The sequence below is a fragment of the Erpetoichthys calabaricus genome, chromosome 4 (assembly GCF_900747795.2).
Source record: "Erpetoichthys calabaricus chromosome 4, fErpCal1.3, whole genome shotgun sequence".
NCBI lineage: Eukaryota > Metazoa > Chordata > Cladistia > Polypteriformes > Polypteridae > Erpetoichthys > Erpetoichthys calabaricus.
Genome location: NC_041397.2, coordinates 246,849,132 through 246,876,576, shown reverse-complemented (window position 1 = coordinate 246,876,576; position 27,445 = coordinate 246,849,132). Strand labels below are relative to the sequence as shown.

The following is a 27,445-nucleotide window of genomic DNA, read 5'->3' as shown; positions in this document are numbered from 1 at the left end:
TGAAACACAGAAAACCGATTATCCATTTTGTAACTCATCTTGAAATCATAGGAAACTGGAAACTCTTCTGGCAGCAAAAGGCACAAGGCAGGAAGTGGGTGGAAACTGATGTATCCATAGAAGAACATGGGGACATGGGGAGGTGGTATAAGCTCCACACATTCAGTAACTTGAACACTGCTCCCTGGAGAGTGAGGCGGGTATATTAACCACGGCACCACCTTGGATAGCACCTGTCAGACTTTATTTTGTAAAGCGCCTTTATACAGACATCATCATCTCTGGGGTGATTTTACAATTGATAACATATAATTTGATCTACTTAATCACATGTAGTGAAGTGAGCTATTCAGGATCATAGGCATGCAAAAATACATGTGGTGCCATTTGTACACAGATTTAATATTGTGGAATAGACATCTAGAAGATGTGGAGATGTTATCAAGCAAGATAAAGAGGAAAAAATCAAGCAAGATAAAGAGGAAAAAAGTTCATACAAGTTGAGGCCAAACAAAGGTCAGAGGACATTACAAAAACTAAAATATAAGAAAACAGAGAAAGAAGTCAGAAGTACAAGAAATCCACTAAATATGGTATACAGAATGCTACTGAATTAGACTCACTGATCGAATGGATAGCTCTTGACTGGGTCCTTGACAAATATGCTGCAATAATCACATACAGTAAATACATCTGATGTCATGATTTAGTTGAATTTTTTTAACATTTAATTTTAATTTTTATCTTTTATAAGTTATTTAGTCCTATTATAGCATGTAATGATGACCTTAACATTCCACTGTTTGCTAGAGGGCATGTCTTACTGTAGGTACCATTTTGTGTGATGCCATGAGGCCTTGGACACAAGGTTTTGTAGGCCGTGCTATTGAAGGTTAAGCTGGGTGCTCTATTGCTGTCTGAATTTTTCACCAAAAGATTGTTTGTTTAGCCTAAGAAAACCATTTTCTTCTTTCAATTTCCTTCTAATGTTGACTTATTTTTCTCACTATAAGCTCATCCCTTCCTCTTATTTTGGTTGCTGATTCCTTAGACTTTTATATATTGACCCCTCCACTACCCAACTTACTCTAGTAAGTACAAAAACCTTTTTAGTTCACTTTTAAGAAAGGTCAGATTGGGTGCACTGCAAAGCAATTTCCATTGTCTGGTCTATTGTTTAGTTTTGGATAATGCCAGGAGTGTAGGCGTGATAAAGAGTGTAGGTGCAACTGGTGATTAATGTAGTGTGGAAATATGCAGGAGGATTTCTATCAAGTACAGATTAAATTAACATTGTCTTCAGCTAGAGGTAAGCACTGAGGCAGATGTAAATTAATTACACTTACAGGAGCATCATCCCAGCATACAAGACATTTTAACTGAAGGATCTAAGACTAAGTTACTTTTAGCATTACAAAATGCCACACTTTGTGTTATTTGGTCACAGGTACAGTGTAAGTACATTATCAGAAGTCAGTAAAAGGAAATGAGAGTTAAGCACTCACAGCTTTAGAAGTCAAAGAAAACATCTTGAAATGAATATTATTCTCTGTGCTTGTGGCATAGTTTGTTTGGAAACTTTACACTACCCTCAGCTGACAAAGGATTGCTGTGTGACCTGAATGTACCCTGAGATAGAATGGTGTCTCATTTAGACTTGTTTGCTGCCTTGCACCATGTTTGAAAAAGTGTGTCCAAAAATGGATGCATGACTTGTGACATGTGCAAAATTCAACCTGATCTATTTAAAATCTATAGTTGCAGTCAGGCTTCAAGAAATGCCATGCCACCGAGATGGCTCTACTTACTGTAGTCAACACATTACAGCAGGCTAGACGTATCAGTGTGTCAACTGTCCTCATCCTGTTAGATCTTTCCTATGACTTCAACATTATCAACCACCAGATCCTCCTTGCTACCCAGTCTGACCTTGGCATCATTGGGACTGTCCTCAGGTGGCTTGAGTTCTATCTCTTGGGCAGATCCTACTGTGTCCTGGCGTGAAGAGATGTCAAGGGTGTACCAAGAAAGCTTCAGGATACCCCAAGAATTGGTGTGGGGCCCTCTTCTCTTCTCCCTAGAAACCTCCTCATTAGGCACTACTATCAAGTCCTACTGTATGATTTCTCTTATCAGTGCTGTGCTGATGATACACAGCTATACCTGTCCTTCCCTTTAGAGCAGTGTTCTTCAACCAGTGTGCTCCAGCAAAGTGGTTTGCTGTGAGAGCTGCCCAGGTGTGCTGTGAAATTAATAGTTTAGTACACGTGGGTCTGAACCTGAGAGGGACAACCTCCTCAGGTGGTCAAGACCTGTCAGAAGAGGACATAACTACCTGGGGAAGATGGCACAGAAGCAGCTCTGTGATTGCTATGTTGCAGACACAGCACTTACAGCACTACGGACACGTCTCTCGGGTGCTATCAGTGTGTAGTCGCAAGTAAGTCTCACAGGACTGGTGGATGGTTGGCATATAAGATGCTTCTGAGGCAGAGAGAGGCAGGCAAAGGGACAAAGTGGCTGGGAGATGCCAGTAAAGTGCTCAATAAGTGTCATGTCTGAGAATGCTAATCTCAGAGCTGCTTTTTAACTGGTTTCTCCGGTAGTCCCATTACTTTGGAAAGTTGAGCACATGTATGAGATATTTTTCTGTTTGTGGTTAATAAAATAGTGGTGTGCCATGGGATGTTTTGGGTTCCAAAAAATGGGCTACCACAGAAAAAAAGGCTCTAGAGGATCACATGGTATCGGCTAGAATCTCTGGATGTCTCACTGATATTGCACCCTATATAAAGGAACACCATCTTGAGCTTAACTCGGCACACACGGATCTTCTTGCTATCCCAGCATTTCTGTCTGTTCAGCACCCTATCTCTGCTCAGCTTCTCAACTTCATTTATTTGCTGCCACGCAACCAACTGTCCTTCAGGGAGCAAGTAGCTACAGTGTTTCTGTCTTGAAGATTCAGTCTTTATAACACCTTCAGAATAAGACTTTACTTAACACAGTATGCAGCACAACTCCTGATCCAAGCTTAGGTCTTGTGTGTCTGGACTACTGCAGCTCTCTGTCTTTCAGCATGAGTACTGGCATGTGTCACCAAACTGCTGCAGATGTTTGAAAATACAGCAGCACGACTAGTATTAAATCTGCCGAGGCGGGACATGTCATGTCTCTCTTCAGTACAATAGCTCCCTGTAGCGTCACATATGAAGTTTAAATCCTTAATGTTTGTTCCCAGAGTAGTCAATGGGTCAGCATCTACAGTATATTCCAGGAAACACTCATGAGGTGCTATACTTCTTCTCCATCACATAGGTCTGCTGATGAATGGAGTCAAGTGATACCATCTCTGCATGGCATCAAATCTCAGTCCAGACTCTTTTCATGTGTAGCACATAGCTGATGGAACAAGCTACCCACCTCCATTCAGAATTGTAACTCCCTCAATGTGTTAAGAGGTGTTTGAAGACTCCCTTGTTTGGTGAATTTCTATCTAATATTAGCTATTAGGCTTTACTATTGTGGAATTGTAACTTGCTTGTATTTTGATCTGAGCTCTTCATGTGTGATGGTTCATTTAGTAACCTTGATCTTTAGCACTTGTTCCAAACCAGTCCCCCAAACTGATGTTTACTCAATATACTGACCTGTTATTTTAAGTTGTTTTAGATAAAAACATCTGCTAAGCATAAATGTAAATGCAAATGAGACTGTATTATATAGCGCCCTCTGCCTTATTGGTGTTTGTACTATAAATACTCCTTGACTGCTGTACAACCCAGCCGACTAAATTATTTAAAAACAGCAGGCACTCAGTAGCTCCAGTGTCCTTCCTACCCAAAATGGGGCCAGATGAGGCACTTTGATCTGGTCATTGCCAAATTTTACAATACCATGAGGTAAGACTCAAGCCCTATAATGTACAGATACAGTGGACTGGCTATGCAGTTTTCTTTTCCTTCATCCTATTATTTTTATACTACAATGATGGACCAAACATAACTGTAGCAATATTTAGTGAAACTACACAGGTCAGACCACCACCTGTTCTTATGTTTTTCAATAGTTAAGGCAAATGCATTTAAAACTGTCCAGTTTTTATTTAAAGTGAGAAAGAGGAATGAGACATTAATGATGTCACGGAATTGGAGGAAAATGTCATCATCTAACAGGACAGCAACCCTGGCACTTAAGAAGGATCAGTTAATGCAGTGGTTCTCAAACTGTGGGGCGGGCCTCCCTAGGGGGGCACGAAGTAACAAAAAGGGGGGCGTGAAGATGTGAAAAAAAGAAAACAGGAATCGAAAATATGAAAAATACCTCTATTGAAACCAAAACAAATTAACTTAAACTACATTCTGATACTAGAAAAATAAATATAGAGTTAGATAAATGTCGATAAAAGTTAAGTAGGTATAATAAAATATGCATCTATGATATATCATTAATTAAAAAAGAACAAATTGGTATTAGTGGGCTCCTTTCAAAAAAATGTTAGGGGGGCGCGATTAAAACTGTTATGAAAACTCGGGTTGCAAATACTTAAAGGTTGAGAAATGCTGAGTTAATGGCTAGATAGTGTAGGAGGAGAACGGCCATCCTGCCCGCGTCGGAGAATAATTCATTACTCGTACGGGAGGCCAGTGCGATGATGCAAGCAAGGAAAGGCAGCAAGGAAATACATTTGTACCCGGTTTGTATGGTTTAATGGACAGACCGATAAAAGCTGAGAATCAGGAGCTGCTCCATTCCTCATACGCTAGTTGGCAGTGGTCCTTGTATGGTAGCCTAGTTGGGACACCCACAGGGTGCTTTGGGAGTTGGAGTCTGGAAGTGCAGCCCTGAAAGGATCCCTGGGTATCGATAGAGGGTGCTGTCCGGGTTGGTCTTCTCTACCTCTTTTATGGCCTGGAAATGTTTCCTCATACACACAGCATGACCCCGGACGAATTCCCCCTGGTCTGACTTAGAAGGAGTCCGTTGCCTCACATTGGGTAGTCAGAGCCAGGAGGCAGCAGGCAACACTCAACGGAGGTACAAAAGGAAGAAGAATTGTTTAATGTTTCTTCTTATTGTGGCTGATTGCTGGAAAGGATTGTGAGGAGGTGCCTTGTAAGAATAAATATCTTTCATTTTATTGTAAAAATGTGTGTTGTATTACTGTGTCTTGGGTTTGGGATTCAGTCACAACCCCTTGTGGCCACAATAGATTGTTACAAAAGTAAATGTGCATCTGGTCCAGTGTTGAAAAGTATGATTGTTGATTTTTGCATCAAGTTTCATATTCACTTTAATTTTATTCAAGTATTTGGGCAGCAGTGGCATAAGATACGTTAGGATGCAATTAATGGTCGCTAATTGACATAATTGACAGACTATTTTGGAACATGAAAAGAACATGCAAACTTCACGCAGAAGGCAGACCAGAAAGGAACTGACCTACTATAACACTCAGGTGTAGCATTAACCTGCAGCCATGTTTTGACATCTAATAGTCACCATATCCATGTAAACGTTAGGTTTTAAAGCAGATTAAGGCCATCTCAAATGGGTTAAAAACAGAATTTAGTCAAATTTTGACAGTGAGGGGAGTCATTTAATAGAAGATTTTAAAAGGAAAATTCATAACTATATTTTACCCCCTTAAAAAAAGAGAATGCTGAATCATTAATCCCTGCTTCACATTTTTATTGTGCCTTCTTTTCAAATTTTACCTCATTCTTCTTCCTGCTTCATACTTTGCATTTGAAATTTCTTGGCAGCACAACAGGAGAGACAGTTCACACTGTCTTATAATTAGGGGTTGTCTTCTTGTCAACAGGGTATTTAAAAAATAACCCCTCCCCCCCCAAAAGAGTAGGTGACATAATGGGCTTGAGATTGTAAAATAAACACTTGAATATTAAATTTGCTCTAATAAATCAAACTGTGTGAAAAAAGTTACATATTCTGTGTTTGATGGTTAGACAGGGTCAACAAACATAATAATGCACATTTTTTTATTGATGTGCTCTTAGGATCACAAATGGTGCATTCCCCTTATGCATGATGTCCTTTGTGTGGATCTTTAGGAGGACAACCCATGAGTTCAGTAGCAATGTTGTGGTCTATGGGCTGTATTCTGGACATGGCCATTAACATGACAGACTCATATTTATGGTACTTGGTTCCAATGAATACCTTGATCCCATCAGGTCCACACATTGCTCCATCCACATGAGGAAATGGGAGATGCCACGTCTTGACGACTATACGTGGAGTCTGCAGCAAAGCCACATCAAGCATTGTGTTTCCTGGAAAAGAAGCAACAACAAAAGTAATTTGAAAAAGGTTAGGTATGAATGATCATTCATTTCAGTAAGATAAAGGTAATGGCTAAATAATGCAATACCAAGACTATCAGAGATGCACTTTCTACCGAATCTATTGAAGGCCTGACATACAACTGTCTCTAAAGTCTTAATTAGAATGTCCTTGGACATTGGAATGTATAAATTCAATAAAATCAAGCTTGATACACACATCATAATTGAAATACAGATAATACATGGTCAAAAAATTGTCAAAAGCCTATAAGCTATTCAGCACCTCTTGTTGGTCACAATTATTTCTGTTTTGACAACAGGGTCCATCAATTTCATATTTATGAATGATGGATAAGTGTGACAAAGCTCTGGAATAATCAAAGTATTCTGTCCTACTAATTCAAATGGTTCTTCAAGAGTCTGGTTCTTCTGCTATGGTTAATTTCTAGTATGCAATAAAAAGGAGACATCTCATGATTCACAGCTGGTTTGGCTGAAATGAAAACCTGCATCCACTGTGATCTCAAGGACCTGAGTATGACATCCATGCTGTAGAATATACAGTACAGCTCCAAAATTGAAATCCGCTGTTCTAATTATTTCAGCATGTCTCTACTGCAGCACACACACACATACACATACACACACACACATACAGATAACAGAACTAAAAAAAAAAATAAACAAAACACCAACAAGCAGTTCCTATTAGCTTCACCTGAATACAACGGACGCTGTTAAAATTAGAATGGGGTTCCTTACTGTGTGTGGGGCTAATTTTTAATGCACCATGCTTGACTTTTGATATGGCTTGTAAACTACACTTTTGTATGTCAATCATAAGAACAAATATTGATTTATCCCATGTATACCTTTTTAAAACTGATTTATTTATTTATATATTACATTTTTCTCATCTTTCCTGAAGAACATGCATGTGAGATTGGCACACATGACAATAAACTTGACTTGGCTCGGAAAGGTGCTAAATAAATATATTTACAAATATGGTTAAAAAAAACAAAGCACTTCTCACTGTTGCATAATAGCAGTGCCTTATGATAAATTATTGATTCAAATAATTAAGCATTTTGCTTATTGTTTGTGTAATAATGAGTGATACAATGCTGTACTTAAAAACTGCGCAAAAGTTACACATAAAAATGTTAAAAGTGCATTACAACAATATGATACTATACATACTTCACTGAACGTTTTTCGAAATTGAGTCGAGTTATTAAAGTTTACTAAATATGCCAATAATGTATTGTATTTTGTACTTTGTCTGCATTTCTAAACAGGTGATTTCATGAAGACTGCACTCACTTCAAAATGCATCCCTACATGGTTTTCAGGACATGAACCTGTGTTCACAATCCACTTATAATTCCCTTAGCCATCTGAGCCAAATTGGAATGGTTCTGCTTCTGACTGCAAGGAAGTCTCTTATTTTGAGCTGGCTCACATTGTTTGAGTTCCATGACACAATGCTCTAGAAAGTGCCACAGCTAAATGCCTCATATGGGCACTGTGGGTTGGCATTTCATTCTGGCATTCTAATTTGATTAGATTAGATAAACTTTATAATCCTATGGTGAAATTCAAGTGCATACAGAAGCAGAAACCTAAAACAAGGATAAACACTCACAGGACAGATAATACAGCTAATTAATCAATCGATAAATAAATAAATAAATAAATAAATAAATAAATAAATAAAGGTAAACTTAACGAGTACATAGGTTGGAAGCATTGAATTGCCTGATAGCAGTGGGTAGAAAAGACGCCCAGGGGTGCTTCTTAGCCTAAAAGTGCTCCAGGAGAGTGCCTCTTGGAGGGGGTGGAGGGGATTTTTCATGATGGCATCCAGTTTTACCACCTATGGACTGGTAGAATATTTCCTAGCAGCTTGCTGCCTACATCAAAAGCCCTGAGTTTCCTTAGCCACTGGGTAATCAGCTAGTATATATATATATATATATATATATATATATATATATATATATATATATATATATATATATATATATATATTTGCAACTGGAGATCCACAAAGGGAGGAGATGAATCACGTATCATAAAGTACTTTTTATTCCTGAGCTTTCAGCCCCTGCCAGGAGCCGTCATCAGAGGGTAATGCTTAGACATACAAGAATCAAAGGCAATATATAGCAAAATTAAGTGCTGGGGGGGGCGGGGGGATGGTCTTAGGTCAGTGTGTGCGTGGGAGTGGGTAATGAGGTGGGGGTTTGGAGGAGTATTGGTCGTAAATTTTATTTATTATGAACATGTTCTTCTTAAGTTCTGTACTGCATTTTAGCATTTTATTGTGTAATGTCTGGGCAATAGCAGTTCAGTGTTCTTTGTTATTCATTGTATAATTTCCCCATTATAAAATAAACACCAGCTCTTGGGAGCTATGCCATCAGATAAGAGAAATAAGTATATTACCTTTAATGAGGTGCACCACTCCTGCATTTGGACAATTGAAGGCAGCGTCCACTGGCCCCTTTATTCCTAGCTCTGATTCCAGTGATTTAGGGTATCCCTCCACAAGACTGTAATGCTGCTCCGACTTGTAGATGTAAATTTGATCCCCCTGTTGGGATGTACATAAATTAAGACCTTCATATCCAGGAAAATTGCATTTTTCACAGTGAAAGGCACGTTACTGGCATTAGATACAATTTGTGTATAGAGCATTCACTCCATTTACTGGAAATAATAAAATTTAAAAAAGACAGAAAAAAGTGTACACTAAAATGAAAATAAGCAATAAATGAAAAATTATGATGGTTTTATTTACAGGAATGTCCCACAAGTTGTAAACTAGTTAAATCATGATTACTTATTGTTAAGCATTAGTTAATGGACAGCATGGGGGGTCATTCTGAAATGACAAGCAGTAATGGGCCCTGCAGGAGATATCATCTCATTCAGAATGGGCTTTCATCTGGTGTTCAAAGCTGCTAAGCCCCAGGCGCCCATAGAATGGAATAACAGAACTGAATGATTGTAAATGAGTACTGCTTGACTGTTCTCAGAGACCTGGGGTCCTTTGTAAAGCATGATTACTGTTTTTTGAATCTATTAGATGGATTTCAGACATACAAGGTAGGCTGAATTGTAATTCTAAATTGGCTGGCATATGTGAATATGTTATCCTGCTCTGGCACTTGATGCTGCCACTGTATTGACTGATCTTCTACTCCTAAATGTCACTGGTGAGGTGAAGAATCTCTCAGGGTCTTGCATCTCTGTATTTCAGAATATTATGTAAAAAGGCTGGCAACAAACCCAGCACCTCCAAACCAGGAATGACAGCTTATTCAGTTGTGTTAAAGGGAATGTCCCTTGCCCCTTAATGAACAAGAGGCCTGTGATGAGAGAGTTTTACATTACACAATAGCGGAATCTCCCCATCACCCTTATTCAGCTCTTGCGTCCTGTTACACTCACCTATCTCCTGAGCAATCTCGGATGAGCCCCCTAAGGTCACTTGTGAACAATTGATCTCTCTGGGCACAATTCTGGCACTCCCACGCTTAGCTGGCCAAGTGGACCTCTGACTTCTACACTGCATCTGGGATGTTACTGTACAGTATCTTAGCACGTTGATGCAGGCTCTCATTCTCTTTGCCTGGCTTTTCTTTTACCTCCCTTTACACTACACTCTTAACTAAGTAATCAAGATGTAGCCTTTCAGTGCTTTAAGGGACCATGGATTCACCATAGGTTTAATTTCTCCATGAATTCTCTTGTTTTTTGGTAGCGCATAAAAACATAGGAAGTTGGCAAATGAGAGCAAGCCATTCTCTCCATCAAGCACGTTTGGGTAGCTTATAGACTGAGCTACTTTACTTGTGCAAAATTTGATTTTATTTTTGTACATCGTTTTCTATGGGCAGTGAAATATTGCTCGGCCTAACAGTACTAATAGCTGGCTACATGATTTTCAGTGTATTGCTGCATACTGCCCATATTTAAAATGGCTGTTCACTTCTTGCAATGCTAGAACTTTGATTTATTTAAAGAAAAGACTACTGCTAAGTTGAGAATTTAGGGACCTCAACTTTAGTATATGTTTCTGTGTGTTGTTCTGGTATTGGCAATCCAATTGCTCTGATTACATTGGCTATTATTAAGATTATCCCTTTAATCAGTTTGCACATCTGTCACTGGAAATGATTCTAACACAAACATTTTCCAAGGATCATTTGATTCAAAACAATCATATCCAAAAAAAGTGCAGATTAGTTGCTTAAAAGTGACCAAAGCAGTCATGCCAAGGTTTCTGTTTTAACTATATTTTTTGTTTTCATGACACCTTATGTAAAGAAATGCCTCCTGATTTTACCCCTAAATTAAATTCCCCTTAATTTTTCCTCGTGTTTGTACATCACAATTTAATTAAGAAATTTCTGATAGATCACTTTAAAGACACCTTTAAGAAGGTCCAAATTAGATAGCCACTGATTAATTGCTTTAACCTGTCAGAGTAGGACAACTCCTTTAGCTCCAAGATGCACTTGTCTGCACTCCTCTGGAAGACCTTTACTACTGCTTTGTCTTTTTAATAACATGGTGACAAGAATTGCAAACAGAACTCTGAATGTGATCTCAAAAATGCATTAGACAGTTTCAGCATAAAGTCAATTGATTGTTTTATTCACCTTTTTTTTGCTTCATACATTTCCTATGTGATAAGCATATAATATTAATATAACTCCTAAATCCTTTTAAAAGGTTCAAATGCTCTTCTTCACATTAAATTGTATTTTATAAGCATTTACACAGCTTTGCAGACTGTCCAAAAGTAATTAATATCTTCTAACTAACATTCAAAGCTGATCCTCCGGTTACGACGTTGGATATCTCTGGGTCCACGGTTCTTGGGGTTGATCCTCCAATTAGCTGTGAACCACCCAATCTCACTGAGATTGTACAGGTGGTGAACTAGCTGAGGGGAGGAACGGCTGCAGGGATCTGCGGTATCTAGGGTGAACTTCTCCAGGCTGGTGGTAAGGCTGTCCTCCTGGCACTGTGAGCAATCTTTGCTTCCATTTGGGAGACTGGCATCATCCCAACTGACTGGAAAACGGGACTTGTCATTCCTATCTGGAAAGGGAAGGGTGATCACCTGGATTGCAGCAACTACAGGGGGATAACACTGCTCTCGGTGCCAGGTAAGGTCCTTGCTAGGGTCGTCCTCAATAGGATCCGTGATCACTTGCTCACCTACCAGCGACCGGAACAGTCTGGTTTTACACCTAAGAAGTCTACCATCAACTGCATCCTGGCACTGAGGGTTCTCATGGAGCGCAAACGCGAATATTGGCAGTGTTTCTTTGCAGCCTTTGTCGATTTTCACAAAGCGTTCAACTCCGTTGATCGAGTTGCCCTGTGGGACATCCTGAGGGTTCGCGGGATCCCCTCAAGGTTGCTGGATCTCATGGCCGGCCTGTACACTGGTACTGTGAGTGCTGTGTAGAGTGGAGGCAGGACCTCTGCATTTTTCCCAGTTGATTCTGGGGTTTGTCACAGGTGTGTTCTTGCTCCTACTCTGTTCAATGCTTGTATGGACTGGGTGTTGGACAAGGTCGTGGGGTCCAGTGGCTGTGGGGCATCTGTTGGTGAAGAAAGATTCACGGATCTTGACTTGCTGATGATGCTGTGATCTTCGCAGAGTCAATGGAGGCTCTGATCGGGGCGCTCGAGAGACTGAGTGAGGAGTATGTGTCTGGGCTTGTGAGTTTCCTGGATAAAAACCAAGATCCAGGCCTTTAATGACCTCTTAGGCACAGCCATCAGCAGTATGTCTGTCTGCGGAGAGAGTGTCGACCTTGTTGAGAGGTTTACTTACCTTGGCAGTGACATTCATGTCTCTGGTGACTCTTCCTATGAAGTCAGTAGATGGACTGGGAGAGCATGGGAGGTCATGAGGTTGCTGGAAAGGGGTGTGTGGCACTCCCGATAACTATGCAAAAGGACGAAGGTTCAAGTCTTTAGAGTCCTGGTGCTTCCTGTCTTGTTATATGGTTGTCAGACATGGACACTATCCAGTGACCTCTGACAAAGACTGGACTCCTTTGGTACTGTGTATATTCGGAGAATCCTTGGGTACCGTTAGTTTGACTTTGTGTCAAATGAGCAGTTGCTCATGGAGTCCCGAATGAGGCACATTCCCTGCATTGTGAGGGAGCATCAGATACAGCACTACGGCCATGTGGCGTGTTTCCCCGAGGGTGATCCAGCTTGTAAGATCCTCATTGTTGGGGACCTGAGTGGCTGGACCAGGCCAAGGGGTCGCCCACGTAACATCTGGCTGCAACAGATAGAGGGTCATTTCTGGAGGGTGGGACTGGACCGCGTGTCTGCCTAGGGGGTTGCAAACCGGGATCCTGAGTTGTTTTGTCATGTAGTGGGTGTGGCAACGCACTGTACCAGTGCATGCTCCCCAACTTGACTTGACTTAACTAACATTAGTGTGGTTTCTTTTAGATTTTAGCTGTAGTTTACAAATTTCTCAGTTACTGAATATAAATACTTATGTATAAAAATGTAAAGTTAGTTGTATAGTTTCCAGTTACTGGATCCTATCAATGAATATATAGTGCTTTGAACCTATACAAAGTAAATTAACTGAAATTGAATTGAATTGATAGTGTGCACCTTATGCTTGATGCTCCCAATGTATTGTAGGTTAGTTCTGCTGGCAAACCTACATTGGAAAAGCGAGTTCAAGAAATGGACACTGGAGGCTAACTTTTCAGCGCTGCATGAGACTGGAATTTAGCTAAGCTTCTTCTTCTACTTGCTGATTCCCTGATCTGCCTGTAGGTTTTATTGTACAGATTCGCTTTTATGTGCTTATAAAGTTACAATGAATTTAAGATGTTTGTGTCCAATAGTTAATTTTATAGCCTTTATCATATACATGTAGTAACCCAAACAACCAATGTCAGTCTTACTTTCTTTTCTTTTAAAATGAAAACTCTCACTTCAGTTATTGTACTTACTTCATAAACATTGTTTTTATGCTACTGCTTTTCAGCTCTGCTTTTTTTTTTCTCATACCTGGATAAAATACATCTTGTGGTCCCAACTGAAGACTGCGTCGGGTGTTCCTTTCAATTCCTTCCAGTTATGTGTGATAGGCCAAGCATGCCAGCCATCTCTTTTGGAATCCACACGCAGGAAAAAATTTTCTGGATTAGTAAGAAAGTAAAAAAGATAAATCAAAACTGTGGGTGATGAATTCCATTCTCCTGCCATGCAAAACTTAAAAGAATTTTAAAAACAAGGCACATGAAGCCATAAAGGTGAAAACTTGAAGAACCTCCTGCTTTCATGTTCATCACTTCATCAGCAGGCACATTCCCACTCATAAAAGCCACTTTAGCTCTTCCCATAATTTATCAAATTATAAAACCAAAGTAATTATTGGTTAATTTAGATTTCTGAAACTGTCCATTCATCCATTACCTGAAGCCACTTATTTTATTACAAGTTTGTTTAGAGTTGGACTGCAACTTTAAATTTGTATTCAGTAAAATTAGATGGTGGGCCACACATAAGATTAGAATAGATTAGATAAACTTTATTAATCCCATATGGAAATTCAGATGCTTGGGGAAATTCACCACTATTGGACAGAATTTTGGCAAGAAAGTTATTTCTGAAGTGTTTAACTGGGAGCCACCACTTAGGAGCTTAGCTTGTGTTTCCCAGCATGTGATATTAACATAAAGGTGGGCTTGAGCAATGGTAAGGCAATCAACTCTTACAATGTTTTTTTTTTTTGATGGGGAAAACAAAACACAGCCATTTTGTAGCTGAAAACTTCCTTTGCTTGTACTTTTGCAATTGACATTACAGCACTTCATTTTTAATTTAGTTGTTTTTAATTTCCTTTCCATACTCTGCTGGTTTTGTAGCCATTAAGGGTTTGCTTATATAGGCAGATGCTCAAGTCACTGAAGATTCATCTGAGGACACCTGCCTTAAAGTTTCATGTTTCTAGGCCAGCATTAAAGTTAGCTGTAAGGGTTTTTTTTTAATGCCATATGCTTGTTTGAATCCCCCATGCTACTAAATTCTTCAGTGGCTCAGCAGCATCTAAATATTTTTAGGAGCCTGCTGTTCATGATATTTAGCTATTGAAGCAATAAAAAGAAAAAAACATTTTTCTAAAATATCAATGTGCAAATGGTGACTAGGAGTTATTATTATTGCTGACTCACAGAACTTGATTGCCAAAATCACTTCTATAATGACTACATGACCTTTTTACGTGATTTTACTGTTAACTTTCAAAGATACACTTTTACATTAATTGATGTCTCTATTACTTTTTTGAATACAACCAGAAACCAAGCAAAGTCTGATTGCTATGATATTTATACTACTGTATTTCTTTTCCAAACATTTCTAAAAAAACTCTGAAATTTAATGGACTGTTTGGTTCCTGCTTAATATATGGAATCTATTGATTTAGGCGACCTCTATGATAAGTCAATGTTGATGTGTTTGTCATCATGCTGATGACAACATTGAAGGGTGTTACTCTTGGGGCCTGTGTCCTTGTGTGATTTTAGCATCATAGCAGCTTATTAAACAAACATGGATTTTCAGTCCTGAGCTCTTTTTTTCTGCTTCTCTTTTCTTCTTTTTATTTCTAATATATTGTTTTCACATACTTTAAAATCCCTCTGCTGAACCATAACATCTGAAAAACTATAAAAAGAACCATTTGTTCTGCAATTAATTTCCTCCAGATTGTGGGAAAATGCACAAGTTTAACACAATCAATGTACACGCAGCTAGGCTGATTCTGGGGCTACAGAGATGAATTATGAGGAAATATCAAAAGAGCTGAGCCTTTTCTGTTTAAGCAAAAGAATATTAAAAGGAGACATGACTTAAGTGTTAAAATTATGAAGGAAATAAGTACAATGGATCGAGACTGTTATTTTAAAATGAGTTCAATAAGAACACGGGGACACAGTTGGAAACTTCTTAAGGGTAAATTTCACATAAACATTAGGAAGTTTTTTGTCACACAGAGAAACACAGACACATGGAATAAGCTACCAAGTAGTTTGGTAGACAGTAGGACTTTAGGGACTTTTAAAACTAGACCTGATGTTTTTTAGAAGAATAAAGTGGACAGGACTGGCAAGCTTAACATACAGTAACTCTAGATTGTTCTAATGTTCTAAAGTGACATCTCCTTAAGTTGTAATTGAAAAAATGTATTAGTTGAAAAGTGATAAATGCTGTAATGGTATGTAGGAACCAATCCTGCATTGGACCAACATCCTGAGTTTGAACCTTAACAGGATGGACATTGACTTTCTATTCATATGAACATATGATGTCCTTTCTGTCTGGTTTCCTCTTCCAAATTTAAACATGCTTTTATTATATCAGAGAAAGCTTAAGCTATTTCTTACGTCGGAAAGCATATATTTTTCCATCATCATCAGAAGTGAACTCATCAAAGGGGAAGTTGCTGCATGGATCCATCAAAGCCTTTCTGCTGTGATTGCCGTGGCCTATTAACATGAAGAGGAGAACATGCTATTGAGTGAGCTGTCGTCAAAATAAATCATTAGCAAGAAAGGCTTATTGCTCTCCTTGTAAGAACATTTTTTATCAACAACTCACAAATCCAAGATCAACCAGGCTCTTACAACAATGATACTTTCAAACAAATTATTTTAAAAGACACAACTTGCTGATAGATTGTTTATTCCCTTTATAAAGTTGCAAAGTTCCTTGAGACTCCTTAATGCAGCTTTAGTTATTTACTATTTGTGCCAAACTTTTTTAATTCAATTAAATAAACTCTATAATAATACATTTCTTCAAAATTTGCTCTTCTCACCTCTGCCAGGGCACTTCATAAAGTAATCACGGATGTCTAGAGGTTCAGAAAAATTTGATTGTCCAGTGACCGGATGGAAACGATAAAAATTGACGCCATGGAAACAATAATAACGTTCCAGCCAGCGAAGTGCTGAAGTGCAGTTTCCAACATCTGGCCAATCTCTCTTTTTCACAGCTTTTGTGAGGAGGTCATAATGGTACACATCAGAATCTGTTAACACAAAAAATAAAACACATTTTTAAGCGTTCATCTTTTATTAAGCCTTCTTTCAGTTACAATGGCTTCTCTATAATTCTCACTTTTGGGAATTAGTCACAATAGACAAATAAATAATAGCCCAAGGGCTTAAAAAGAAAAAAATCAAGATAAAGACTAGATCGTGTATGCCCTCCAAGTTTGCTCTCTTGGTTCCAAACTCATGATGCATTGAGATTTCATTTCATAGCACTTAAATTTCTCCATTGCTAGTTTGGGTTCATCAACCTGCTTCTGATTTTTAGTTTCAAGGTTGTATGACCAACCTGATGGCTAATGGGCCTCCATAATGGGTCAAGTTAATGATTTTGGAATAACCTTTAAACACCTTGTGCTGGAGCTACAACAATGCTTAGATGAACCACAGATAAGCATTGTTCTAGTCTATACTTCAGATACATGGGTAGGGTCAATACATTTTTGGCTCACCTAATCCACCATGATAACAACCCACAAGTATGGTCACAAGTTTGTTTTTATGTAACTGTGAGTTTGTATTTTGCTATCAAGCCTGCTTCTCGATCTGATTTCCAATTCTTTTTATGTTGTATGAAGACTCACCTTTGAAGAAGATAACTGAGTCTGTAAGGCACTCTCTGGCTGGACACTCCACAGCAGCATCCAGATCATCAGGGATTCCTGGGAATTCATCTTTAATTAGTTTGGGGAAGCCAGCTTCCAAGGCTGAGTTATGGTAACTCCATACTTGGCTCCCCTTTGTGAAAAAAAAATTTGAATGAAAAGTGTCAAGGTCTGACTGTACTGCATATAACTCCCATCCATCTCTCTATCCATTTTGATCTAAATTCTCTGGTGCAGGCAGCATTCGGAGGAAAGCATGGTTGTACCTAATTGTGTATTCTTTCGCATCAGTCTATCAGTTTCTAAAATTCCTCCATAAATGATGCAGACTGCTCATGTGGTGGAGGTGAAAGTGGTTAGATACTGTACCTAAGATACTCTTTTTGCTAAACCCATCAGCCTTGTTTTGAGGTTCCTGGCATGGATCAGCTCATTCAGGTTTGGAGTGAGAGGGAGCTGCTACCTTGGACCTCATGTGAGTGGTGGAAGATTTTAAAGTATGGTAGGCAGAGGACTAGAAAGAAGAAAATGCGGCAAGTAGGGAGAGGGACAGGAGCAGAATCACACAGCAAGAGTACTGCTAGATGGAGTGATGGAACTAAAGCACAGCTGTATGTGGAGGCACAGGCTCAGACCCGTGTAACCAGACATGCGTTATTGGCTGACTTTTTTCCAGCTCAATTTTTTTTTGTATTCCTTCACCTGGCAGTTACATATCTGACAATGAGAATCAGTGCCTTAGCTCTTTAGATCTTCCCAACACTTATACTGGTTCAGGTATGCCGATTTACAAACAAAATATTCTAAACACTGTGTTTTTGTGCATGATTGACTATTTGTTTTTTGAAAAGTGATTAAAAATGGGTAGCTTAGTGGCAAAGGAAGCTATGTTGTGTGGAGTTGGCACAATCTCTCCTTGTCTGCATGGTTTTCCACTATTATCCCAAAAACATTCCCATTAGGTTAATTAGTGACTCTATATTAGAGTGGAGTGGGTATGTGCCTGAGTGTTTATACAACAGACTAGCATCTTATCCAGAGATGAATCCTGCTTTGCACTGAATGTAGCTTCTTATAATCATGTAAAATGTGGAATGTTTCTGCATGTATTATATATAATATCATACACATAGCAACAGAGAAAGAAGCATTCTACAAAAAGAAGGAATTGCTAAGAGTGGGAAGTTGAATTAAAGAAATGGTTACAATACTTGGCATGGACTGAATTGTTCATTGCATTAGGCTGGATTGCAAACAAGACAATATCTGGAATTTCTAAAGAAGAAAGATTACCCTTCTATTCTGTTAAGATTACACTGAAGTCTAGATTGGACATATCCTATGTATAGATTCACTTTTTAGAAAAATCACATTAGTACAACAATAGATTAAAAAAAGAGTATGATGATGTTGTACTTAATGATACAATAAAAACAAATACAGAATTGAAGTAAAGGTGGGATTGGATTTTCAGCAGAGACAGAAAGAGAGATGCTGGAAGCCACAGCCTGGCAAAGAGCAGAGAACCTAATGGATTTTGTCAAACAAAATTACACTGCTTTTAACTCCTACTAGGACCTGGTGAGAAAATACTTAAAGTCAAATACTGTTTAGCTATATTGAATCATACATGCTTTAGGGGCATATATTGTTTTTCATTATGTTCTGAAACATCCTTTCAAATTGAGTTAGCCTGCTGGGTAAAACTATTGGACAGTGACTGGGGACGAGGAGAAATTGAATCTATAGGAAATTAATAATTTTAGATTTGAAAACGGCCTAACTTGATACTTCCAGCCCAATCTATTGCATATTTAACATTAATTATAAAATTAACATTCGATCATGAACATTACAATTTACAGTTTATTATACTCTTTAAATTATCCCTATATAAAAATATACCTTGAAGATGAATGTTCGGTCATGGGTTTCTGGTTTATCTTTGTAGTGAATTCTAAATGCTGCATCAATGTCTTGGTTGACTTCTGGGAAAGATTCGTTAAGAAATTCTACTTTGCCTTCAGATCCCTTCCATAAGTGGTTTCCTGTAACATAATCATATATGGTGGATCTTATAGTGTTAACTTCAGTATTAAACACTAATTTGGTATTTCCCAGACATGATCATTAGAACCATCTTTAATTACTTTTGTTACAATTGAGAATCCAAACAGAACAGTTTGCCAATTTCTAACAATATTCTGGCACCAAATGGACTGGTGAACAATGACTGGCCTCCTGACAGCCCTCCAAGTCCAAACTTTTAAAAGAGTTGCTTGGTCATAACATCTCTGACTGACAACCATGTGCAGCCAACTATCAACTGGGAAGTGTTGTCACAATTTGTCAACTGTCCTTGACCTCAATCTCTCTTGACCTGAGAAGAAAGTCAGGCACTCTTTCTTCATGCTAATTTGTGTTTCTTGTGCCCTGAATAAATATCTTCTTCTTCCTTTGTAAACATAACTTCTGAGGTACCTACTGTAGTTAAAGGATTATCCATTCATGGTGGTGCCCTTCTTTTCACACAGGCAACTTTTCATTTTTTTCTTGGGACTACATCAAACCATGCCCCTCCCCCCCCAACCCGAGAGTTTACTATAATAGAAATTACTTGATTGCTTACTCTAAAATACTACCATTTTTTCTGTTAGTTTTGGAATAATTTTTTTATATTCTTTATTGTCTAGTTTATGTGTTATCATGCATGCATGTCTGTGGATCACTCTCTGGGCTCATCTGAGGTAGGTAATGCCACCCTGGGTCGAGAGGGGTCACTGCAGCTAACTTTCTTCTCTTTTGCTCCTTCCACAGTACAAAGAAGATGCCCAGTGAGGGCAAGTAACTCCATTGGAAGGTGTCTAGTCTTGCACAGAACACATTATGGACAGAGTTCCTTTCTCACTAACCAGAACCAAGCAATTGCCTAGTCTGACAGCAATCTTGGTTTGATTTCATTTTCTTCTATTGGTGCATATAGCAGTCCCTTTTTCTTATTTTTTTGTGTGGAATTAAACAGGGAGGACCAGGTTGGCATCCCAAAATTTCTTTGTGGAACGTCTAGTGTTTTCCTCTTACACAAAATCATCCAGTGTTGATGTAGTGCTGATTGCTATGGACCATTCACTTTAGAGTCTTCTCTGTATTGGAGCTGTTTGAGCACATGCATGAATTTGATGACACAGCAGGCTCCATATTACTTCAGAGCAAGGGTTTACTGTAAGTTACAGCAAGAAAAATGAAGGAATCGCATGTAAAGAAATTAGAATTATTATTGGGTTAAACATTTTAGGCTGCTGATTAAAGATCGCTCTTCAGTACAATTCTTGCTTTTCCCATTCATGAACAGTCACCTGTTTGATCAATCCCCATTTAAGTTACTGCTTCATGTAATTAATCTCTGTCACTGGACAAAACAGACTAACATTTCTTTATCAGAGATGTTATTGGTCAAACAATATTACAGATTCTATTGAAAAATTGGTAAATATGACAAGACTTAAAAAGTGTGTTAATTACAAATTTGAATTACAACACTGTGTTGGATTTGACTTCATACCAAGTAATTTCTTTTAATTGCTATGCTATATTTAAAAAGATAATCCTAAACACGTGTTACCTTTAAAGAAGAACATTGTTCCCTTGTTATCCAGGGTGATGGCATCAAATTCTACACCCGTGCAGCGGTCTGGGACTTCCGGATGACCTAAAAGTCAAAAATTAGAAAAGCTATAAAGGGGGCACTGTTTTCCAGCATAGTCAGCATATCAAAGGGGTGCTTCTGAAGCGACACACTGTTTACTTTTGAGCAAAACTCAGAATTGTAATGCTGGGAATATCTTCACTTTTTCACCAAATACTATGTCATTTGTCAAGAATACTGTTTCAATAAAGAATATGTACCACCCTGCAAAGTGAATCATATACTCTTGGAACTGTCCTTTATGAAGAAGAGTAATCAGTACTTAAGCCAGTAAGGGATTACGTGGCTCAAAGATGCATGCCATATTGTTATCAGTGAATGTGTTAGATGATGTGCAGTTTAAATATCTGGATACATATCTGTCCTCATTGTCCTAATCATCAGACAATTTAGATATCGAGCTAATTCCTTGAGTCTGACTGTGATTTTAGGTATATGATGTATTAATTCCATCTTAGCACATTACACTTTTATAAAAAGCAACCCAAAAAGAGCATTGATATTTCTCATTAACCACAGTCTAATCCTGATGGCTCAAGTGTCCATGATTTTGGACTGCATTAAACAGATAATGAATAAATGGACAATATTTTGTATATGTTTTACATTTTGTTTAGATCAGTAGTGAAAAATTATACTCTCAAACCAAATGTATTCAATTCATGGCTCAGTGGATGCCAGAGACTATCCAGGCAGCTTTAGGTAAAAGAACCAATCCTGGATGTAGCACCAGTACATCAACAGGTTTTGTGTTCAATACTAAGGTGTTTGCATGGCATTTGTGACAGTGTATAGTGTGTGTTATAAAAATAAATAAGATCTAATCTTTAAGATTTAACAAATTGTAAGTTATCTTATCCAGTAAATTCTGCAAAGAGGCCATATATTACAGCTCATTATATTCTACTATTATATGTAATATAACAGTAATTATAAGAATACACCACACATTAAATTTAAATGAATTATTATCTATAAATCTGTTTACAAGTCTGCTTATTCCAGTTTAAAATCAAGGCTATATTATATTTACTCCTTGTTAAATTTCATGTTTAGGTGTCAGGCTGATGCAGACTGTTGGTGGCACTCACTGTGCTAAGGCACCACTTTGCTACCGGCTGCTGCTCTTTCTGTATGGCTTCTGCATGTTTTCTATAAATAATCTTTCACTTCTTTTAATTTGATCATTTCTGACGTTGGTGCTCAACTCCATTGGGTTGTTGATGGGAAATGTAGGTTTTGACTCTGATTGTTGAGGTATGAAATTCTTCAGTTAATATGCTGTCTTTTATGGGCAATGCTGCAGTCTTTCAAATTTTTTTAATGTTTATTTAGCTAAGTTTGGATATTCTCCTTTGCTCTGAACCATCATTTTGTGGCTGAAATTTATTTTTTGTTACGACACTGCAATGGTGTTATGTATTGCCTTTCTTATGGTTACTGTCTATAAGGTAAATAACATCTTCCTCTTTCTTTCATTCTTTTTTCTTTATAATGATTTGGTAGCCCAGGTGTTTGAGGTGATGAGAAACAGGCAATGATTAACATTAATTTAGTTTAAGAAGAAAAGTTGAATATGATATGTAAGTTAACCTGTGAATTGAATACATTTGATAAACATATACACCCAAGTAGTTATTTTATATATATAAAATGTTATTTTTTCATATTTTATTCATGACCTACATTGAAATTGCACTTTTGTTTTTTCCTATTTAAATTGGAAGCTATTAATCTGAACTAATCTATTGACCTGAAGAAGGGGACTTACTCCTTAAAAGCTTCAGGTGATTGATGTTAACAGATCTGGACTTCTGAATGGCTTCATTTAGATCCAGTTGATGATTATGTAGTTGTGTGTTAAAAAGTTGGATTAATATGTAATTAGACACCGCTAAGGGTCAATCAGATTTATTGATGTATTTGAATTTTCATATGTATTATGAAAAGGTTTACAACATTTTTATTTTTTTTCTCTCCAATATGCACATTATATGTAACTAGCCATGTGCGCCCAACTACGTTGCGCATGTTAAAGTTGTCTGTGAAGGGCTCCCTGTTTAAACGCGGCTGCCAGTCGTGAACTGGGCCTTTCGTTGCACAGCATTATGATTTTTTATAAGGGAAACAAAATTACAAAACAAAACCCTTGGACATTGATTCGATAGGAATGGCCTACTCGGAATCACTGTCCGAATAGTAATTATGTGGTGGTGTAGGAGCATTTCTGCTTCTCTCCGTTCACAGTCCGTCTCGTTTTCACAATGCTGTCGTTTCTTCTCACGATCTCTTCTCAACCTTTCTCCAATCTCGCAGGTTGCTTTGTGGCAATCCAAAGAGTAAGGCAATATACACGGAGCAATGGTTATAAAAGGGGGACACATAGGTATTTAAAGCATAAATAGGGATCACTTCACTGACATGTGAGCAAGCCACGGTACAACTGTGAGACGCGCAGCACTCGCTGGCTACAATGTAACAATAATAATTTCCGGAACGTGCTGTTACGTTGTCATTCATTTTACCCACTGTCTTCCTTTCATTCATATGTTACGTAGGCACGTACCTTTTATCTTCGGCAATCTCATTCTCTAACCAGGCCTCAGGAGCTAACCAGCGTAACACTGTCCACCACACCTTTCGTTATTCCGGCACATTGTTGACATCCGTGAGTAACAACAACGTACTAAACTGGAAGGTGGTCTACGCATGCGTGGAATTCGCAGACAAACAAAGATCAAGATCCAAATGAAGATTATATAGAAAGATTAGTTAATTTAAAGCACAACAATTTGTTTAGTTTGAATGTCTGTGTTTTAAGTTGTGACTGGAGTACTACAGTCTTCAGTAGTATAAGCCTGGAGGAGATTCTTAATGCAATGCCTATGTTTTAGCTGTCTCTCTACTGCCATCTAGTGCTTCTTCTTCTAATTCATTCGCGGACAAACAAAGATCAAGATCCAAATGAAGATTATACATAGAGATGCTAAAATCATTTATTTTGGCAACTTCCTAGTTTATTGTGATAAAAAATCCTTTATTATTATAATTGTGTTTTTTGAATATAATCTTTTTGAGAAAACCTGTTCTTTTGTGTATTAATTAATATTACAGGTTTCCTGGTGTGGTATTTGACAGTTAGTACTCTGTATTTCTACATGTGTCCACCCCACATCTCCACTAGCTTTATTGACTGGTGATCAGATCACATTGATGTGCCCATAGTGTGTGCCTGCATATGTCCTGTTATGGAATGTTATCCTGTCCTCAGCAGCTTTCTGTTTTGTACTCATTGCTGACAGGGTCTTCAATTGATTCTTTACACGAAAGATGGGGTTCAAATAATTCAAATACAAATGGCATGTCCACTTATGAGTTATCATGGTGGTTAAAATTTTAAATGCCATGCCAATGAAATACACATAGTTCAATACTCCCATAATGAGTAACTACTAAAATAGTGAGGCTACGAGGTATACTAATTTACAGTTTTATTGTGTCACAGTGATTACCAGAGACAAAGGCTGTCAGAAATTAAAAGTCAACTGCTCACCTTTATGATCTTTTTCATGGCTGCTCTCATGTGTCACGTCAGGATGGCTGCAGAGAAAAAAAGAAAAAATAAACACTTGACATTGAAGGCAACGCCTAATGAAAATACCCCTGAAGTCTTATTTGCTGCTTATCTGCGTGTTGCGCTTGAACACGCACTGGGACTATACTTTGAAAAGTTTGACTGGTCTGTCTGATCTGAATCTGACAGCTACGCTGATTACACGTTGTCCATCGAAATGATTATAGGTCAAATTCTGTTAAAACAAAGTGATCGGCACTGATACAAATAATTCGTTATAACGAGTATTTCTTTATATTTGGAATTTGACAAAAGCGCGATCTTTCAGCACGTACAGCTCACAAAGCAGACATAAGAATGTCAAGCTCGATGGCAACGTCTATTTTCTTCTTGCAAGCATCAATAGCAGCGTGAAGTGCAAAACTTTTTTTTTTTTTTTGTAAAACGGTGCACCACAGCGGGCAGTCAGTACTAACTTCGAGGTCAGGGGTCCCCCCTTGGTGTCACTTGAATTACACGAACAGCGCCCCTCGGTGTCCATAATGGGCGCTATTTAACTTTCATAAACGATTTCGGGCTGAAATGCCCTAAATGAATTGACCTATATCTGACTGCCATTTGTTATTTTGTGAGTTCCCTTTTTTTTAACGTTTTACGTAAAAAGATCACGATAAAAAGATCGAGGAATTCAAATGCAACGTTTTCGTATTTTTAAAGTTTATGGTGTGCAGGTGCTCATATGGTACAACCTCTGCGATTTTCTAGGGAAGCTTAGCAGTCAGCTCTTTTGCTAAAGGGAGAGCCAAAAATAAAAAAATAATCCTCCTTCTGCTCATTGAAGTCAAATCATAACTCCAGAAACCTAGAAATAGAGTTTAAATGCAGCCCTGCAGTGGCAACTCGAAAGTACAGCAGGTCATCGATTTGATTGACAGTTATCCCGCTCCTAGATTCGCCCACAATGCCTCGGGTTTGCAGTAACCCTTCTCGGCCGCCGTAAACCAAGTGATATAAACGTGCGATCGACTGTAATTCGCTGCTCCGCGGAGCTCATGAATCGCGATTTTTGAGCCAGGTACAGAAGAAAGGCGCTTGTTTTGTTGCTTTTTTTATGAAAATGACCTCGTTGTAATGAATTTTGCAGCTAAAATGGACTTCGTTCTAATTAGGTTTTTTTTACATTAGTTCTGTAGGAAATGGGCGTGGACCAAAAAAAAAATGAAAACGAGGATTTCGTTTAAACGGAGTTCGTTCTAACGGAATTTGACATGTTTTGTTGTGGCAAATTAGATTCGTTTGTATAACATGTATAGATCTGTTATTGTTTGACTAAATGATGACAAATGCCCACCTGCTCCATCACCTGGATGCAGTTTGCAGGACTGGATGGTATTTTAAAAATCTACCTGACTGAGTGTCAACTTTAAACACTAATGAGTGTTGATAGATGGTTTCTTCTGATCTGTAAGTTGTTCCTCAAATCCGTTTTGCTACAGTGTTCACAACATTTCATTGGATTTTGAAACAGCAAACACCAATAAACAAATCTCTTTAAAGTAAAACAATCTCTGATTGGGAATTTCTGAACTAACATGCTGAAAAGTAACAATTATGCTCTATTAAGGTGACAGTCAAAAGACAGTCAGGAACAGATTCTTAATTAGAACTGTTTGGATCAAAAAAACATCCATCAGCCTGTATGAGAACATTCTAAACTTTTATTTCCTATATCAAATTAGTCAATGGATACTCCTGTGGCAGAGTACTGATAGCACTTATTGGTCCAGAGCTCAGTTTAAATGTTCTCACCCATCCTTTCTGTTTCTTGTAGCATGCTCCAAAATCTCAAAGACATGCAGTTTAGGTGCAAAATGGATCATAAGAAATAAGGGCATGTAGGAGTATGCTCTGCTATTAATTAACCCCCATGACCATATACTGGATTAGCCAGCGTTGGAAAAGTAAGTAAATGAATAAGAGATTCATATTGAGGTAGCACAGATCTCTTCTAGAGGGCAGCAGGTTAGTTTTGCTTCATTACATTTGGGTGGTTGACAATTTTTCATATTTGAAGACCAATTTTATCAGACTAGGACTTTGCCATCAACGTTAAGTTTGTACACCCGTTTAATATGTGCTTGTGATATAACTATAATCATGCCATTGGTTTGCTGCCACTGATCGCTGTGGACTTAATAGAGGAATGTTTTCTCTTAATAGGAAACAAATCTTCACCTTCAATGGAATTCTCTAGTTCTTCACCAAGTCTAATCGAAAACATTTAGTCTTTTATTTTAGTTGCAGAAAAATTTCATTCTACCTAACAACAAAAAGAGTAAAAAATAAAAATTAAAGTGTGAATGTCTTTTTACATTATTTATGATCATGCTCCCTGTGATATTGAAGAGTGCCTTTAATCTTCTCTTTATTTTAGGTCCTTTCTGAATTTGTTTTTTATTTATAGTCACAGAAGAAAATAACACAGTCAGAGTCTGATGATACTTGTCATCAGCAGCAGCAACAAAGACATTTTTCAACAACAAACAATTTGTGGACACCTTTAAAGACAAAACCCCACTGCCTACCCACCGTGCATCTGCTTCAGTATATATGAAGCTGCAGTTCTCACCTGTGATCGCCGAAACACAGAGACAGAGTCAAGCACAGACAGAGAGTCCATAATAGCGCCCCCATGCTTGTCAAGAGTGCCGGAGAGTGACAAGGTGAGAGAGCAGTGATTGATCCCTTTATACATGGTGGTGGTGTTGGGGGGCGGGGGTTGCTGCAGATGTGTGAGTGATGGGAAAACATGCCTGGCATACAGAACTGATTGTGAAATTCTGTCAGTGAGGAGCAACATTTGCTAATGCAAACACCAGTGTGACTTGGCGCTAGGACCTTATTTATCATTAACTTTTTTAAAAGCTAAAGCTGGTCAAGGTAAATGCAAATAAGTGGAAAACTGTGTCAGGAAGGCGGCAAGCGGTTTACTGTAAGTAGGGTGTAGAGGAATCTTAACTGTGTGTTGTTAAAGAGTGTTGACCAAGTGCTGGGAATTGCCAATCATGCCATGCTGGCCCTCTGAACCGACCATTGCTAGGAAATGCTGAGACAGTGCAGCACACTGT

General features: G+C 38.2%; 1 protein-coding gene across 1 annotated transcript; it reads right to left on the bottom strand.

Annotated features, from left to right (window-relative positions):
• Window positions 1-5,988: 5,988 nt before the first annotated feature.
• On the bottom strand, window positions 5,989-27,104 carry hpxa (hemopexin a). The gene is made up of 10 exons (XM_028800551.2): window positions 26,947-27,104; window positions 24,297-24,343; window positions 20,660-20,746; window positions 18,943-19,085; window positions 17,017-17,170; window positions 16,198-16,410; window positions 15,764-15,865; window positions 13,386-13,516; window positions 8,760-8,907; window positions 5,989-6,296 (listed from the first exon to the last, which is right to left on the bottom strand). Exons 1-10 carry the CDS (start codon window positions 27,009-27,011, stop codon window positions 6,043-6,045), a joined length of 1,344 nt encoding a protein of 447 aa, XP_028656384.1. The 5' UTR covers window positions 27,012-27,104; the 3' UTR covers window positions 5,989-6,042.
• Between the last annotated feature and the right edge of the window lie 341 nt (window positions 27,105-27,445).